Source organism: Labeo rohita, unplaced genomic scaffold (assembly GCF_022985175.1).
Source record: "Labeo rohita strain BAU-BD-2019 unplaced genomic scaffold, IGBB_LRoh.1.0 scaffold_213, whole genome shotgun sequence".
In the NCBI taxonomy this organism is placed as follows: Eukaryota; Metazoa; Chordata; class Actinopteri; order Cypriniformes; family Cyprinidae; genus Labeo; species Labeo rohita.
In genome coordinates, this window is record NW_026128363.1 from 63071 (window position 1) to 81037 (window position 17967).

The 17967-nt window shown below is 45.1% G+C and overlaps 2 protein-coding genes across 6 annotated transcripts in view; both read left to right on the top strand.

Moving 5' to 3' along the window:
* The window catches only part of LOC127159380 (uncharacterized), a 53700-nt gene that overhangs the window by 9032 nt on the left and 26701 nt on the right, over nucleotides 1–17967 (top strand). The window contains exons 5-7 of one of the 5 annotated variants that reach the window (XM_051102235.1): nucleotides 7496–7729; nucleotides 8081–8171; nucleotides 8258–8496. The exons of 1 other annotated variant lie outside the window; for it this stretch is intronic. In XM_051102235.1, the coding sequence (XP_050958192.1) occupies nucleotides 7496–7729; nucleotides 8081–8171; nucleotides 8258–8300 (368 nt within the window). In that variant the 3' untranslated portion in view covers nucleotides 8301–8496. Of the gene's footprint in view, nucleotides 1–7495; nucleotides 7730–8080; nucleotides 8172–8257; nucleotides 8497–17967 lie in introns of those variants that run through there. 3 more of the 5 variants (XM_051102233.1, XM_051102232.1, XM_051102229.1) reach the window with 3 other exon arrangements.
* On the top strand, nucleotides 14239–16251 carry LOC127159382 (uncharacterized). Its single transcript, XM_051102236.1, has 3 exons — nucleotides 14239–14676; nucleotides 14767–15049; nucleotides 15164–16251. Exons 1-3 carry the CDS (start codon nucleotides 14420–14422, stop codon nucleotides 15821–15823), a joined length of 1200 nt encoding a protein of 399 aa, XP_050958193.1. The 5' UTR covers nucleotides 14239–14419; the 3' UTR covers nucleotides 15824–16251.

Here is a 17967-nt window from a genome sequence, read left to right on the forward strand (position 1 = left end):
CGAAGACAGGGGATACGAGAAGCTACCTCCCCTGGATGGATCAGTGGCCGCCCACCTCTGCCCGCCCACTGCCATCGGCTGGAAGGCAAAAGCTTCTCATCCGTCCAAGCCGTGTAGGACGACTTCGGCCCTCGCCGGACGCGCCTACACCTCGGCCGGACAGGCTGCCTCAGATCCTCCAAGTGTTCCAGGCAAAACTTCTCGCGCAGTCAGACAAGTCCCAAGCCTGCACCGCCCCAGCAGCCTGCGAGATCTGCGCCGTCCGCTTCCGCTGCTGCCGCAGCCCAGCCAGCCAGGGCCGAGCCGAGACTGCCGTCCCGCTCGACTAAACGCTACCCCTTCCCCAAGCGTCAAGGGCCGCGACCCAAGCTGGCACTGGACCCGGCGCCTCCGCCGTCATCCTGATCCAGGCGAAAGGAAGAGGAGGGGGAAAAGTCTCGCGCTAGCCGGACCGCCCCCCCAAAAGGCCTCTGTTAAGCCTCCAAGCACCTCGCTTAATGCTGGGTGCCGAGGTCGATGTGTTTTATGTGAAATCTGTTGTACAAACTGGGTCCAACCTTCTTGTGCCCACACAACCTATCGCTGTAATAGCGAACAAAATAAAACACAAACATTTTCAAAAAGAGAGCAAATTTCCTCTTCCAAATACAAAGGGTGCCTCATCTCAGCCACCCGAACCTATAATACCTCTGGCCACTCGGGTGGACGCCTGGCAGGCTATCCCCGGAGTGTCAGAATGGGTCATGGGGATAATAAAGGAAGGCTATTCACTCCAGTTCGCTCGAAGGCCCCCGCGCTTCAGCGGCGTGGTCCCCACCTCGGTAAGGAGCAAGGACGCGCACGTCCTACGCTCAGAGGTGTTGACATTGCTGGGGAAGGGCGCCATAGAGATGGTCCACCCAGCTCAGAGCGAGTCAGGCTTTTACAGCCGCTACTTCCTCGTCCCAAAAAGAGATGGAGGTCTGAGACCCATTCTCGATCTGAGGCTTTTGAATCGGGCCCTCATGAGACGGCCGTTCAAAATGCTAAACTTAAAGCAGATCCTCTCGCACATTCGCCCAGGGGACTGGTTTATTTCACTGGACCTAAAAGATGCGTACTTTCACATCCAGATAGCCGCCCATCACAGACGATTCTTGAGATTCGCCTTCGAGGGTGTGGCTTATCAATACACGGTCCTGCCCTTCGGCTTATCCCTGGCTCCCCGCACGTTTACGAAGTGCATGGACGCAGCTCTTGTCCCTCTGAGACAGAAGGGAATCCGCATCCTCAACTACCTCGACGACTGGCTCATTCTGGCCCAGTCCGAGACGGAGCTACTATCTCACAAAGCCCTTCTCCTCAGCCACCTGGAGTGCCTGGGACTCAGGGTCAACTTGACCAAGAGCGCGTTGCGTCCCAGCCGGCAAATCTCGTTTCTGGGAGCAATTTTCGACTCGACTCGGTCAAGGGCTATGGTCGTGCCGGAGCGAGCTCTGACAGATGCCCCCAACAAGGGTTGGGGGGCGCTGTGCAATGGCAGCCCGGCTTACGGCCTGTGGTCGAAAGCGGAAGAGGGGTTTCACATCAACTGCCTGGAAATGCTGGCAGTATGTCATGCCCTCCACTCATTCCTGCCAAACCTGATGGGACACCACGTGCTGGTCCGATCGGACAACATGACGGTGGTATCCTACATAAATCGCCAAGGAGGTCTTTCCTCCAGACGTCTCTTCACACTGGTGAAGGGCCTTCTGGAATGGGCTCAGCTCAACCTGGCCTTGCTGAGGGCGGTTCATGTACCGGGCAGACTGAACCAAGGGGCGGATATGCTATCACGAAGCAATGTTCCCTCAGGAGAGTGGATGCTTCACCCACAGACGGTTCAGAAAATCTGGGAGATCTTTGGCAAGGCAGAGGTCGACCTCTTTGCCTCAAAGGACAACTTTCATTGCCCGACATATTTCTCCAAGGACAGGGATGCGTTGGCTCACGACTGGCCCAACCTCCTTCTGTATGCTTTTCCCCCGACATCCTTGATCCCTCAGGTTCTCAAGAGAGTCAGGGAACGGGCTCACAGGCTCCTCCTGGTGGCTCCTCTGTGGAGGAACCAACCATGGTTTTCAGAACTGTGCCAGCTGCTTTGCACAGCCCCCTGGCCGATCCCCCTGAGACGGGACCTCCTCTCTCAGGCGAACGGAACAATATGGCACCCCCAGCCCGGTCTGTGGGCTCTGCACCTCTGGTGTCTGGACGGGATCCTGGGTACCTCCCAGAAAACGTCCTGAACACGATCTCCCAGGCTAGAGCTCCGTCTACAAGACGCCTCTATGCCCTTAAGTGGTCTGTCTTTTCCACCTGGTGTTCTACCCGTGGAAAAGATCCAGCCTCCTGTGACATATCAGTGATATTGTCTTTCCTCCAAGAGCTGTTGGACAAAGGCCGCTCCCCGTCCACACTCAAGGTCTATGTGGCTGCTATAGCGGTTTTTCACGCCCCGATAGCAGGCCGATCGATTGGCAAAAACAACTTGGTTGTTCAATTTTTGAAGGGGTCCAGGAGGATGAATCCTTCTCGTCCTCACACTATCCCTGCTTGGGATCTGTCCACCGTCTTGAGGGCTCTGAAAGGCCCTCCCTTTGAACCATTGACAATGGTGGACCTTAAACCCCTGACGCTTAAGGCCGCCCTGCTGCTAGCCTTAGTGTCGGTGAAACGTGTGGGAGATCTGCAAGCACTCTCCATAAGCCCCTCCTGTCTTGAGTTTGGGCCAGGAGACTCCAAAGTCATCCTGAAACCAAGACATGGGTATGTACCTAAGGTGCCCTCCACTCCGTTCAGGGCTCAGGTTGTTACGCTTTCTGCGCTCCCTTCCTCAGAAGGTGATCAGGAGTTGAGCCTGCTCTGCCCGGTCAGGGCATTGAGAATGTACATCGAGCGATCCGCCCCCTTTAGGCAGTCGGAGCAGCTCTTTATCTGCTTTGGTGGCCGCAGCAAAGGGCATCCGGTCACAAAGCAGAGACTCTCTAGATGGATAGTTGATGCTATCACGCTAGCCTATTCCTCCCTGGGCCTGGAATGTCCCGTTGGAATACGTGCCCACTCAACTAGAGGCGTCGCCTCTTCTTGGGCGTGGTCTAGCGGTGTGTCTATTGCAGAAATTTGTGCGGCGGCCGGCTGGGCCTCGCCGTCCACCTTTACTAGGTTCTATAGCCTAGACATTCCCGCCTTACAAGCGGGAGTCCTTCTGCATAAGTAGTCACAAGAGGAGGGCCTCCGGCTGGGCCGGGTTTTTTTTTACTTGTCATATTTAGGCCCCTCTGGTGCCTTGACATGTGTTTGGCCGTTCTCTCCATGGCATGGCGTTTATGGAACGGTTCCCATAGCGTCTAGCGACGCAGTACGAGTGTAGTATCGAAAGGGAACGTACTCGGTTACTATCGTAACCTCGGTTCCCTGAGATACGGGAACGAGTACTGCGTAACATGCCATGCCATGTCGCTGCACGACCTAGTCGTCGCTTCAGTCGAAGTAACCTGGGTTCCTATGGCGAGATGACCGCTTATATAGCCAGTGGCTCCGCCCCTTCTGGCGGGCTTCGGCGGGCTCTCTCGCCATAGGCTCGTGCAGCACCGCTGCCGAGTCATTGGTTCGTTTCGTTTCTCTGCACGATCCAATGCCGTGCAGTTTCACTGCGTGTATGAAAAAAGGCTTCAGTCGAGAAGGAAAAAGGACCTTTTCCCATAGCGTCTAGCGACGCAGTACTCGTTCCCGTATCTCAGGGAACCGAGGTTACGATAGTAACCGAGTACGTTTTATTGCTTATTTTATTCACTTGTTTTTATACTTTGAATGATCGAGCAGTATTTTATGTCATTACACTTCTGTTCATTCATGATCAAAGTTTATTTCTCATTCCTGCTCTTGCTCTTTTACTTTATTCTGTGACTTTTGGTTGATTTATTTCATTTACAGTGTCTGTTTAGATATTTTATCAGTTTGAAGACCTTGATCCATGTCTTAGTTTTGGGGTGTTTTTTTTTTTTTTTTTTTTTTCTTCTGTTTGCATGTGCAGGTTTTTTTAAAGGTGTATTTTAACATGTTTAACCACATTCATGCATTTGCATAATATCTTTGTGTCATTATAGAATATTAATTAACATACCGTTGTTTAGGAATTGTAAATGGAGTCTGTGTTGAATATGTTACACTTTTTTTTGTTAAATGAAAATAAAATGCTTTGAAATGTAACTACAGTCAAAAGTCACAAGGTCATTAGATTAAAATTTTTATTTATAGTCACTTAACAGTCAGTTTTAACTGACAGAAAGCACACATCAATGAATTTAAACACACATAGTGACATAGAATAAATCTAGACAGAAATCAAATTAATTTTAATAAATGGGTTCAGCTGTAATGTCTTGATTATGTATGCATGGTAACCCTTGTTTCCTGATGGAGGAAACGGAGACTTTGTGTCAAAGTTCTGATGCTAGGGGTCACTCTTGGGAGTCCAGACATCTTTGACATCATTAAGAAAAGGCCAATGAAACTGGTGAGCAAAATTTGCATAGCAGGCCACAACCAGGAAATCTGGGTATAAATAAACCAGCGTGGCATTTGTTCACTCGTTCTGTTCTGAGAAGTCTAGAAGCGTCTCAACCCACTCAGAGGCAGTTCAGAGTTGTGGCATGTGGGTCACCTCAGCTGGAGCCTTTTCTCATTCTGAGGAAAAACAGGAACAAGTAACAGCTGAAAGTCATGGTAGGTAATGTTGGGAAAGCATCTTTTCCTTGATGGATACTTCCCTGTAATCCCTGGATTCTTGTAGCGAGTTCCTCTGCTGAACTCAGCGACATAAGAGTGCTTGAGTAGTTAATGGTAGTCCAGGTTTCATAAGAAGAAACTAGACTGGACTAAATAAATGCACAGTATCACCTCAGAGAGGGGAAGGTGCTAAGTGCAAGCTCTACACCCTACCAGCCTCATGAGTTCAAGAGCTGGTGCTCAAATCTCTGGATGAATCTCATTCCATTTGCAGATAGTAGAACCTGTCAAATGTATTAGGTGTAGCCCATCCTGCAGCTCTACAAATGTCCACTAGTGCAGCACGAAGTAGCAATGCCTCTGGTCGAGTGCGCCCTCATTTGAACTGTTTGAGGTGTTTAGATAAACGTTTTCAGTCTGATTGTGCCATCAAACATAAACTCTCAAACTATAGCTCAAATATCCACCTTTTTCTTAAAAGGTAAGCCTGTGGGTGAGACGTCCAGTTCATTAGCCACTATAGGGAAATAATGAAAAGAATAACAACATGCTGTAAACAGTAAAACTCTTTTCACTACAAACCAGTGTGCTCATAATTAATACAATACATTAAAATAATATGGTAAGACACCAGTTTGCAATATCAAGCAGCAAATCGAGCTGTTTTGTACAGATAAAAACAGCTGGTAGCAGATGAGACCGGAAGCCAAACCCAAAATTTACAAATGACTGCACCCACTCTTTAGGTAAAAAACCAAAAAGGTGGATAGGATATGTGCATGTGAGGTTTTGAACGAAACAACACTGTATGGTGTAATTAGGTGTTTAATTATATTTTCAATACTTGGTCAACTTAAATCAAATCTGAACCCCAGGAGATTCAGGACATGAACCAGAGGCTGAAACAGGCTGGTTACTATAGCAACACATTGATAGAGCTGTGCTGATGGAGACCTCGTGTGGTGATCTTGAGTAATGACAGAGATCTCAGTGATCATTTCACTACAAACTCAGCTTCTTTATCAGGGAAAACGTTTTTACAAACTGCAATAATCACTGAGAACTTTGGTAATACATTTTTAAACGTCACATGCAGAGCTTAAAATTGACATTTCAACTATCCTTATGATAACTGGTTTATTTAGCAGTTCTTTCTTGTGTGTTTGTATCACAGTGCAGGTCATTTTGTCCCTCATATTTTTGGTTCAGTGGATTATCTTCAGTGCTCAGTTTTCCAGTTGAGTTCAACATTGTCCATTATGATTTTGTGCCAGACCTTGTGGATTCAAACTTGGGTAAAAGTTGACAGAAGACATGCAAATCAAGGCAGATTTAGTTTTCTTTAGTAGATTTAGTCAGCAGTAGTTTTTATCCTCACGACAGACAATTTTGCAGCAATTTTTGTACCTTATTGGCTTGTGCAAAACGATAAACACCAAACTGCTTCAGTAGTGAGCTCTCAACTTCCTCTTGTCTCTCACAGGAACTGCAGTAGGTGTATTAATATATTGTGAGCACAGATGAGTGTCAGTCAGTCTCAGAGCTTGCACTTAGCACCTTCTGTCAGAGACAGAAGTGATTGTGTGACTGAAGCAGCATCAAACTCTTGGGCTCTTCTGGAAACTGGACTTTAGAGAAATGATGTTCATCTCTGGACTGATGCTGCTGCTGCAAACTGCTGCATGTGAGTCACTTTCACATCAAACTTATCAAAATCAGTCTGCAGTAATGTAGTAATAGTGTTTTCTGTTTTGAGTGTTTAAAAGTTTTATGTAGTGTTTTATTAGTGTTTTCTTTACAGTGTAGCATCAGTGGAGTAATTAATTTGTGAGATGGAAGAGTTTAAGTCACAGTAATAGAGTTCAGTATTCGCTTTACAGACACATGAAGTCAAAATGTGAAGATTGTGGTTTTAGGTTCATTATATTCATCTCTCCCTTCATCTGAATAAACTCCTCCTAAAATTCTCTCTTTGTAAAGATTAACAGTATAAACATATAACTTTACCTTGCAAACTAAGACAACATTTTATTAAAAATGGTTCAGATATTTTCCCACTGTTTCTTACTTTTTTTTTTTTTTTTTTTTTTTTTTTTTTTTTTTTACAGCTCTCTAACTTCCTGTTTCACTCCTTCAAATCCACTGTTCTTCTTTCTTTCTTTCATACACATTTATCTCTTTGTGTGTTTTGTTCTTCAGGTCTGGATCAGTTCTGCAGGTTTAATCAGTCTGATCCCTGTTATGCAGCTCTGGGACACAAACTCAATGTGCTGATGGTGCTGAACACTAGTGAATATGACATGAAGATACAAAAGAGAATAAATAAAGACAACAATAATGATCCAGTTTGTAGAGTAAAATATGGCAGGATGAAAAAGAATGAATGTGATCTTTATAGTAACAGATCTGAAGTTACAGTCATTAATGGGACTCTGATAATAAACCGTGTGATCAGAGCAGATTCAGGGAATTACACAGTATATCTCTATCGTTCAGATGGCACAGACACATCTACACTTCTTGAAGTAAATGTTGAAGGTACAGAAACTCTCTCATCAGACTCATTACAATCTCATGTTCTCCAAAGATCTCACTCTCTCAAATGAATCAGTTGAATCTCTGTGAAGGTTTTTATTCCTGTAGCACACAGTAAACACACTACATACGCTAGTAATAGTATGAGTAGTGTGGAAGAACTACATTCTCCTGTGTTTGTCATGTGACTGTCATGTGTCCCTGCCTCCAGCTCCTATTGGCTCAGTGGAAGTGTCAATCATCTGCTCCTTCAGTGGGGTGATGAGGGCGTCCTGCTCCTCTGAGGGCGATCAGCTCCTCTACAGCTGGACTCTGAATGGAGATTCACTGATGGATGGAAACTCCAGCATTGATCTGAATGAGGGAACTGATGGAAACATCACCTGCAGTGTGAAAAACCACATCAGTCACGGACAGAAGAACATTAATGTTAAACCCTGTCCTGGTGAGCTTTAAACACATGAATGTCCACCATATATATAAAAACCACAGCAACACCAATAATGCAAAACAGTCAGTTGTCTTAATTGTGCTCTTAATTCTTAAAAAGTGTCATTAATTTGATTAGTTTGTTTTATGTCAGCAGTGAATTGTGTTGATGTGGTTCAGAGAGAGAAAGCAGGTGATTCTGCACTGATGTTTTATTACAGGACCAACTACTGCAGCTGTGACCTCTAGTTTGACCTCTGCAGTGATCAGTAGCACACACACATCAGAAAATGATACGAGTTTAACTAAACACACTGCTGGAAACATGAAAGATGGGTTTTGATTTCTGTCTGATTGTTGTTTTCAGTGTCTGTGGTGTTTGTGCTGGTCTGGTGTTTTCAGATGATGGGTCTGTTTGGTCTATTAGGAGGTTTTCACATCTACATGAGACACGTCAGGTGAGAGACATTTACGATCATCATTATGGATTTGACATGAAAATATTAAGAGTGTGAAGATGATGATGATAATGTGATGCTTTTAGGAAAGAAACAGGAAGATCAGAAACTGAGAATGAGAAGATTTAGAGAACGACATGAACACAGCAGAAGATTCATGAGATCAGCAGCAGATCATCACATCTATGAGAAATGATTCACCTGTTTTTAAACTTCTGTTTGCATGTGCAGTATTTTTTAACATGTTTAACCACATCCATGCCGTTTTCTTCACAAGATCTTTGTGTCGTTATAGAATATTGACAAACACATCGTTCTTTTGGAATTGTAAATAGTCAATGCTGTATTTCTTATGCTTTTTGAGTAAAATATAGTTTAAAGAAGTTTTAAAATAAAACACTTTGAAATGAAACTGTATTTGCAGTCACAGGCTCATTCTTTTTTTTTTTTTTTAATAATCTGTGTAACGCCAAGCCAGCAGAGGGAGCCTTGACCCATGAACTGACTGTTGCTGCTCCCTCTGCTGCCTCGTTGGTAACTTCCTGTTTGGTGGCCATAAAAGGAGGCCATATTCAAACAGACACCGCAAAGTATTGTTTTGTTCTTGCAGACTCTACCAAGTGTTTTTCTCCTGTTTTCTCCTGTTTTCTCCTGTTTTCTCCTGTTTTCTCCTGTTTTCTCCTGTTTTCTCCTGTTTTCATTGCTCTGTTTTGTCATTGCCACAGTTTTGTTGTGTTATCATAGTTTGCTTTTTGTTTCACGCCATAGTTCTGTCTAGCTTTGCCATTGTTCCTTGCCTTGTTTATTTGTTACTTTTCGGACTGCTCTCTTTGGTTATTGGACTGTGCCTGTTTTGTGGATTACGCTATTGTTTTGTCTTCGTCACACTGTTTGTTGGATATTGACCCTGCCTGTTGACTACGATCTGGTTATTAAAGCTCGCACTTGGATCTTATACGCTTCCTACGAGTCCTCATTACAGAATACTTCGCCTCCCAAAGATCCAGCGGCTTTCAAAAACACAGATCACCATGGATGCAGCATCACGCCTCTTCCACCTCCACCAAGGTAACCGGCCCATTGAGGATTATGTGACTGATTTTTGCGACCTGTGCTATTTGGTATCTTTCAACGATGTGGCGCTTAAGGACATTTTTTGCCACGGATTAAATGAACATATTCATTTTTACCTGCCTGGAGGTAAAATTAACTGGTCACTGGAAAAATATATTGATTATGCTCTACTATTAAGTGGATCACCTTTTACTGTTGGGATTGCGGATGAGGGACCCTGCAATCCCACAATAACCCCCATATCACAGCCTTCTCACGCCAAGCCTGCCAAGCCAAAGCCTGCTCAAGTCATGTCTACCAAGTCAAAGCCTGCACTCGTCACATCTACCAAGTCACAGTTCGCTCACGCCATGCCTGCCGCTCCAGGGCCGGCTCACGCCATGCCTGCCGCTCCAGGGCCTGCTCACGCCATGCCTGCCGCTCCAGGGCCTGCTCACGCCATGCCTGCCGCTCCAGGGCCTGCTCACGCCATGCCTGCCGCTCCAGGGCCTGCGCACGCCATGTCTGCCGCTCCAGGGCCTGCTCACGCCATGCCTGCCCGTCCAGAGTCTGCATCTGTCATGGCCGCCCTCCTACAACCAGCTCACAAGATGGCCGCCATCCCAGAGCCAGTCAACAAGATGGCCGCCATCCCAGAGCCAGTCCACAAGATGGCCGCCATCCCCAAGCCTGTTCACAAGATGGCCGCCATCCCCAAGCCTGTTCACAAGATGGCCGCCATCACCAAGCCTGTTCACAAAATGGCTGCCCCATCTGAGCATCATCAAGTCAGAATCATCTCACCCAAATCAAATCAAGTGATGCCTGATCCTCCGGTGTCAAGTCAAGTCAGGGCTACACTTTCTGTGTCAAGTCAAGATACAGCTGTTCTCCATGAGTCAAGCCAAGACACAGCTGTTGTTCTCCATGAGTCAAGCCAAGATACAGCTGTTGTTCTCCATGAGCCAAGTCAAGATACAGCTGTTCTCCATGAGTCAAGCCAAGATACAGCTGTCCTCCATGAGTCAAGCCAAGATACAGCTGTTCTTCACGAGTCAAGCCAAGTCACAGCTGTGCCCCACGAGTCAAGCCAAGTCACAGCTGTGCCCCACGAGTCAAGCCAAGTCACAGCTGTGCTCCACGAGTCAAGCCAAGTCACAGCTGTGCCCCACGAGTCAAGCCAAGTCACAGCTGTGCCCCACGAGTCAAGACCAGTCACAGCTTTTCCCCACGAGTCAAGACAAGTTACAGCTGTTGTTCCTGAGTCAAGCCATGTTGTTCCTGAGTCAAGTCGTTACAGCTGTTTTTCTTGAGTCAAGTCAAGTTGCAGCTGCGTTTCCCGAGTCAAGTCAAGTTGCAGCTGCATCCCCTGAGTCAAGTCAAGTTTCCAAGTCAAGTCAAGTTACAGCTGCGTTTCCTGAGTCAAGTCAAGTTTCCGAGTCCAGTCAGGTTGCGGCTGTTGTTCCAGAGTCAAGTCAAGTTACAGCTGCTGTTCCCGTGTCAAGTCGTTACAGCTGTTTTTCTTGAGTCAAGTCAAGTTGCAGCTGCGTTTCCCGAGTCAAGTCAAGTTTCCAAGTCAAGTCAAGTTGCAGCTGCGTCCCCTGAGTCAAGTCAAGTTTCCAAGTCAAGTCAAGTTACAGCTGCGTTTCCTGAGTCAAGTCAAGTTTCCGAGTCCAGTCAGGTCGCGGCTGTTGTTCCAGAGTCAAGTCAAGTTACAGCTGCTGTTCCAGTGTCAAGTCAAGCTGCAGCTGTTGTTCCAGCGTCAAGTCAAGTTAAAGCTGCGTTTCCTGTGTCAAGTCAGGTCAGAGCTGCTCTTCCGAAGTCCAGTCAAGTTACAGCTATTGCTCCTGTGTCAAGTAAAGCTATAGCTGTAGCCCTCAAGTCAAGCAAAGTCACAGCCGTGGTTCCTGAGTCAAGCAAAGTCACTACCGATCTTCATGAGCCAAGCCAAGTTACAGCAGATCTTCATAAGCCAAGTCAAATTGCTGCTGTTATTCCCAAGCCAAGTCAAGCCACAGCTGACCTTCATGAACCAAGTCAAGCCACAGCTGATCTCCCTGAGCCAAGTCAGGTCACAGCTGTTCTTCACGAGTCAAGTCACGGCAGGCCTCCCTGAGTCAAGTCTGGTCACTGGAAAAATATATTGATTATGCTCTACTATTAAGTGGATCACCTTTTACTGTTGGGATTGCGGATGAGGGACCCTGCAATCCCACAGTAACCCCCATATCACAGCCTTCTCACGCCAAGCCTGCCAAGCCAAAGCCTGCTCAAGTCATGTCTACCAAGTCAAAGGCTGCACTCGTCACATCTACCAAGTCACAGTTCGCTCACGCCATGCCTGCCGCTCCAGGGCCGGCTCACGCCATGCCTGCCGCTCCAGGGCCTGCGCACGCCATGTCTGCCGCTCCAGGGCCTGCTCACGCCATGCCTGCCCGTCCAGAGTCTGCATCTGTCATGGCCGCCCTCCTACAACCAGCTCACAAGATGGCCGCCATCCCAGAGCCAGTCAACAAGATGGCCGCCATCCCAGAGCCAGTCCACAAGATGGCCGCCATCCCCAAGCCTGTTCACAAGATGGCCGCCATCACCAAGCCTGTTCACAAAATGGCTGCCCCGTCTGAGCATCATCAAGTCAGAATCATCTCACCCAAATCAAATCAAGTGATGCCTGATCCTCCGGTGTCAAGTCAGGGCTACACTTTCTGTGTCAAGTCAAGATACAGCTGTTCTCCATGAGTCAAGCCAAGATACAGCTGTCCTCCATGAGTCAAGCCAAGATACAGCTGTTCTTCACGAGTCAAGCCAAGTCACAGCTGTGTTCTCCATGAGTCAAGCCAAGTCACAGCTGTGCCCCACGAGTCAAGCCAAGTCACAGCTGTGCTCCACAAGTCAAGCCAAGTCACAGCTGTGCCCCACGAGTCAAGCCAAGTCACAGCTGTGCCCCACGAGTCAAGACAAGTCACAGCTGTTCCCCACGAGTCAAGACAAGTTACAGCTGTTGTTCCTGAGTCAAGCCATGTTGTTCCTGAATCAAGTCGTTACAGCTGTTTTTCATGAGTCAAGTCAAGTTGCAGCTGCGTTTCCCGAGTCAAGTCAAGTTTCCAAGTCAAGTCAAGTTGCAGCTGCATCCCCTGAGTCAAGTCAAGTTTCCAAGTCAAGTCAAGTTACAGCTGCGTTTCCTGAGTCAAGTCAAGTTTCCGAGTCCAGTCAGGTCACGGCTGTTGTTCCAGAGTCAAGTCAAGTTACAGCTGCTGTTCCAGTGTCAAGTCAAGCTGCAGCTGTTGTTCCAGCGTCAAGTCAAGTTAAAGCTGCGTTTCCTGTGTCAAGTCAGGTCAGAGCTGCTCTTCCGAAGTCCAGTCAAGTTACAGCTATTGCTCCTGTGTCAAGTAAAGCTATAGCTGTAGCCCTCAAGTCAAGCAAAGTCACAGCCGTGGTTCCTGAGTCAAGCAAAGTCACTACCGATCTTCATGAGCCAAGCCAAGTTACAGCAGATCTTCATAAGCCAAGTCAAATTGCTGCTGTTATTCCCGAGCCAAGTCAAGCCACAGCTGACCTTCATGAACCAAGTCAAGCCACAGCTGATCTCCCTGAGCCAAGTCAGGTCACAGCTGTTCTTCACGAGTCAAGTCAAGTCACGGCAGGCCTCCCTGAGTCAAGTCAAGTTACGGCAGACCTCCCGGAGTCTAGTCAAGTTAAGGCAGACCTCCCTAAGTCAAGTCAAGTCATGGCAGACCTCCATGAATCAAGTCAAGAAACGGCTGTCCTACCAGAAACTTACCAGGTCCCCTCTGAGCTCCCAAGCCCCGCAGAGCCCGCGCTCCCAAGCCCCGCAGAGCCCACGCTCCCAAGCCACGCAGAACCCACATTCCCAAGCCACAAGTCCACAGCATCCACACCCTCTAGGCCAACAGACATCCCACTATCTACTGTGCTGCCTGTAATGGCCGTTGCCATTTTCAGTGTGTGGGCTGCACACTGTGCTCCAGAGGCCTCGTCTGTCCACGAGTCTGCCCCAGAGGCCTTGTCTGTAACGCCAAGCCAGCAGAGGGAGCCCTGACCCATGAACTGACTGTTGCTGCTCCCTCTGCTGCCTCGTTGGTAACTTCCTGTTTGGTGGCCATAAAAGGAGGCCATATCCAAACAGACACCGCAAAGTATTGTTTTGCTCTTGCGGACTCTACCAAGCGTTTTCCCCTGTTTTCATTGCTCTGTTTTGTCATTGCCACGGTTTTGTTTTGTTATCATAGTTTGCTTTTTGTTTCACGCCATAGTTCTGTCTAGCTTTGCCATTGTTCCTTGCCTTGTTTATTTGTTACTTTTCGGACTGCTCTCTCTGGTTATTGGACTGTGCCTGTTTTGTGGATTACGCTATTGTTTTGTCTTCGTCACACTGTTTGTTGGATATTGACCCTGCCTGTTGACTACGATCTGGTTATTAAAGCTCGCACTTGGATCTTATACGCTTCCTACGAGTCCTCATTACAATCGGTTAATAGAAACAGAAAGCACACATCAATTTAAATGTAAAAACAAACAGCATATGAAAACAATAAATCTAGATAAAATAAAATAATTTTTGAAAATGGGTTCAGCTGTAACTCTTGTTTCCTCCTGCAGATGTCGCTAATAACGAAGAGAGTGTATTTGTCTTTGAAAGTCAGTTATAACGGTTATATATGTTAATAACTGATTCGAGCTACATGCTCTAATGCAATGGTACTTTACAGTTTTTTACAGACGCTAGGACACATTTCTCAATACTTTGGTCACTTTTGCAAAACTCTTCACACAGTGAGCACAACAGAAGTCTATGTGGGCTAAACTGAGGATCAATTATCATTGTTTTGGCACAAAATGCATTCAATGACTACATCTCTCAAATTTCATGAATTCTTTTCTCACTCAGACACAACAACTGCCAAAAATCTTTGTAGGTACAGGACATTTTGCACGTGCTTACATACTGTTTTCAAAACTGTTAAACTTGTGTTCAAAACAATAACAATGCAAAACTGAATAAGACAGCAAAATTCAACAGCAATATTTTATTGAAACATATTTTAAATCTTAAAATGCAGTTTAACCAGCCACAGCTGATTCTCATTGTAGATTAACATCTACACAGGTGTTACTCTTTCAATTTCATTACAAAAGGAGACAACTGCTGAATAGGTTTGTATTGTGATGTAAACATGGACCCAGCCAGAAATAGAGAAGTGGCTGAAAGAGGAAGAAGAGTGGCTGGGAGGGGGCGAGGAATACGTATGCGTGGTGGAAGAAGAATAAGAGGAAGATCAAGAGCTGTAGTCTCAGATGAGATCAGAGCTACTGTAATTGATCATGTAGTAAATCATGGTCTCTCAATGAGAGAGGCTGGTCAGAGAGTGCAGCCAAATCTGCAACGCTCTACAGTGGCATCTATTGTTAGAGTTTTCCGGCAAACCAACAGGTAACTTGTATTCTGCAAGGGCATTTGACTCAGTTGCACATTTCAGAAGTAAATAAACTTTTGTGTAATTGTTTTTGCATTTCTGCTTAGGACTCAACGGTTACCTCACACAGGAGGGAGAGGAAGGATGTTCACTGATGTGCAGGAAACTGCCATTGTTGATATGGTCATCAGAAACAATGGGATAAAACTCACTCAGATTAGACACAGAGTCTTGGCAGACAATGTTACTTTTGCAAATATTCACAGTGTAAGCATAACAACAATTTCTAGAGTCCTTAAAAAACATCAGGTCAGGATGAAACAGTTGTACACTGTGCCTTTTGAGAGGAACTCTGAACATGTCAAGCAACTCAGGAACCGATATGTCCAGGTAAGATCACAATAAAATACAGAACTGTTTTTGAACAAAACCAAACACACACAAAGACGATTTTTACAAATTTACTACTGTAACAGCTTATGTTGCCTTGTGAATTTATTTTAGAGAGTCATGGAGATTGAAGGCAGGCAAACACACCACATTTTCATCTTTGTTGATGAGGCAGGTTTCAACTTGGCCAAAACACGGCGACGAGGGAGGAATGTGATTGGGAAGAGAGCCACAGTGAATGTCCCGGGCCAGAGGGGTGCCAACATCACAATGTGCGCAGCAATATCCACTGATGGACTGCTGTTACACAGACCACTAACTGGGCCATACAACACTGAACGGCTCCTTGCGTTCCTGCATGATCTCTATGGAAGGGTTGTGCTAGGTGAGGAAAGGGATGCGGAGAGAAGGAATCAGCCAACATTTATAATTGTATGGGACAATGTGGCATTTCACCACTCCCATGCAGTCACCGAGTGGTTTGCGGCCCATCCCAGAATGGAGTCACTTTTCCTCCCACCTTACTCTCCATTCCTCAACCCTATAGAGGAATTCTTTTCCTCATGGCGGTGGAAGGTTTACGACCATCATCCACATGATCAAATGTCCCTCCTGGATGCAATGAATGCTGGATGCCTGGACATATCAGCAGAAGATTGCCAGGGATGGATCAGGCATGCCAGAAGATTCTTTCCTAGGTGTATTGCCCTAGATGACATAAGATGTGATGTGGATGAGAACCTGTGGCCAAATGGAGAAGACCGAGTAGATTAGCATTACTATTGTATCTGTATCAGTGCGTGGTGTGTATACAAATTCTTGTATTTTGGAATTTACTTAGTGCAAAAAAAAAATAAATAAATAAACAACATAAAATATTGACGAATTCTGCATCATGTCTGATTCATTCCAGTAACATATATTGCAGTTATAAACAATATATATTGCAATTATAAACAGAGATGTGTCCTTGTTTTACACAAGAAAACACTGTGTCATGCTACATGTTGTTAGTGTTTTTTTAGGTCATTGTTTTGTGGGTGACAAAGTGTGTTTGTCAGCTGTCAACCTTTGCTAGTGTTCTGGAAGAATGAGTTTATTTGAGACCTGAATAAAGTGTTTTGGTAGTTGTAGTGCATTTTGAATGTGAAATGAACTGCTTTGCCAAGCTGAAAGTCGGTTAGGAGAATTGTGTGAAGAGTTTTGCAAAAGTGACCTAAGTATTGAGAAATGTGTCCTAGCGTCTGTAAAAAACTGTAAGATAGTTATTTTCTGTGGCCAAGAAAATACCATTTCTTAGAGTTGATATAAAAATTATACTGAAGGTTCGCTGGGTGAACAGATTAGTTGATGGAAAATTAATTCTGCTACAGTTACTACTGGCAGCTGATATAGATATCGTGACACTGATCTAGGTAGTTTCTAATAGTTAGGAATATATGGTTTCTGTTTGGTTACCATAGCTAAAACAATGGAGTTTGGACTGCTTGAATGACATCCATGTTAACTGTTTTGCAAAAGGGTGGGGTAAATGTGTCAATCCAATGAGAAAGGGTTAACACATTTGCAAGACGTGTCTTCTGCTCTGCTGAGATAGTGATATATATATATATATATATATATATATATATATTCACACTCTGCATCTCTCAGATTGGCTGATGCACCCATGCCTTCTGTGCACTTTGAAATGGCTTATATTTTGCATCACAAGTTCATCACAGAGCAAACTGTGTCTTAGTAAGTGAGAATGTGTTTAGAGTTTTGCCAAAAGAGTGCAAACAGTGTCTAAACTGCCTAAACTTGTTTAAGGTTTTGCAGAAAGAGTGATTTATTTGACAAATTGGTTTAGGCTATTGAGAATTTGGTTTAGAGTATGGGGTTTAGTGTTTTAGCAAATGTGAAAAACATTAAACAATAATCTGTGGTTGAAACATAAAGTTGCATGTCATGTTTTTCTGTGTGGATAAATCTGTACCTGGACCTTCTGCTGTGTTTACTGAATGGACTTGAGATAAACATTGTATTTTCCACAAAACCCAACCCGACAACTGAAAATATAGATCATTTTTTAGACTTACTGTGTAGTGAATCTTGATAAAGCAAGAGCTTGAATTTGATCGCTGATGTAGGTCTACTCTCTCATTTATTCATGAATGAATCAATAATCTAATAATTATTCAGTAATTATTAATTAATAATTTGTTAATGTAACTAAAAATCATCTGTAATGTAGCTTATAAAGAAGTTTAAATAAATCAAATTGTAAACCATGAGATGAACGCGGTGTAATGAGTGCAGCTGTAGTTGTCATTTCCTCCTGCAGGTGTCGCTCTCTACATGAGCAGCTCTGAGCAGCTACAAACTCAACGTGCCCCATGAGTCTCAACTAAACTGAAGATCAAGACCAGGCGGGCTGAAGGTCAGTATCACCTCTTTATTCACACATGAACTGACTGGACCCAAGTCAAACACTACAAACATCATCACACTCAATGACTTCTGTAACACTCATATGTAGATGCTCCAAACACAGACAGATAATGTGCTTACAGGTGAAGAGTTTACAACGTTCATGAAGAGAAATGGCATTCAGCATGTACCATCAGCTGGAGAACACTACTGCTGTGCCCTGTGTTATCTGCTGGAACGCCACTCTCTCGTGAACGCGGGTATGACAGTTAGCTGAAGCTAGAGATTACAGCTTTTTTAATGTGGATACTTTTCTTACATAAATGCATCACATCGCTTCAGAAGGCCTTTATTAACCCAACAAAAATAAAGTCCTGCTGAAAATGCTGACCACCATTTACTGCTATTATGAAGTTTGGAAGAACCAGGACATTTTTTAATATAACTCTGATTACATTCATCTGAAAGAAGAAAGTCATATACAACTAGAATGGCTTAGAGGGTGA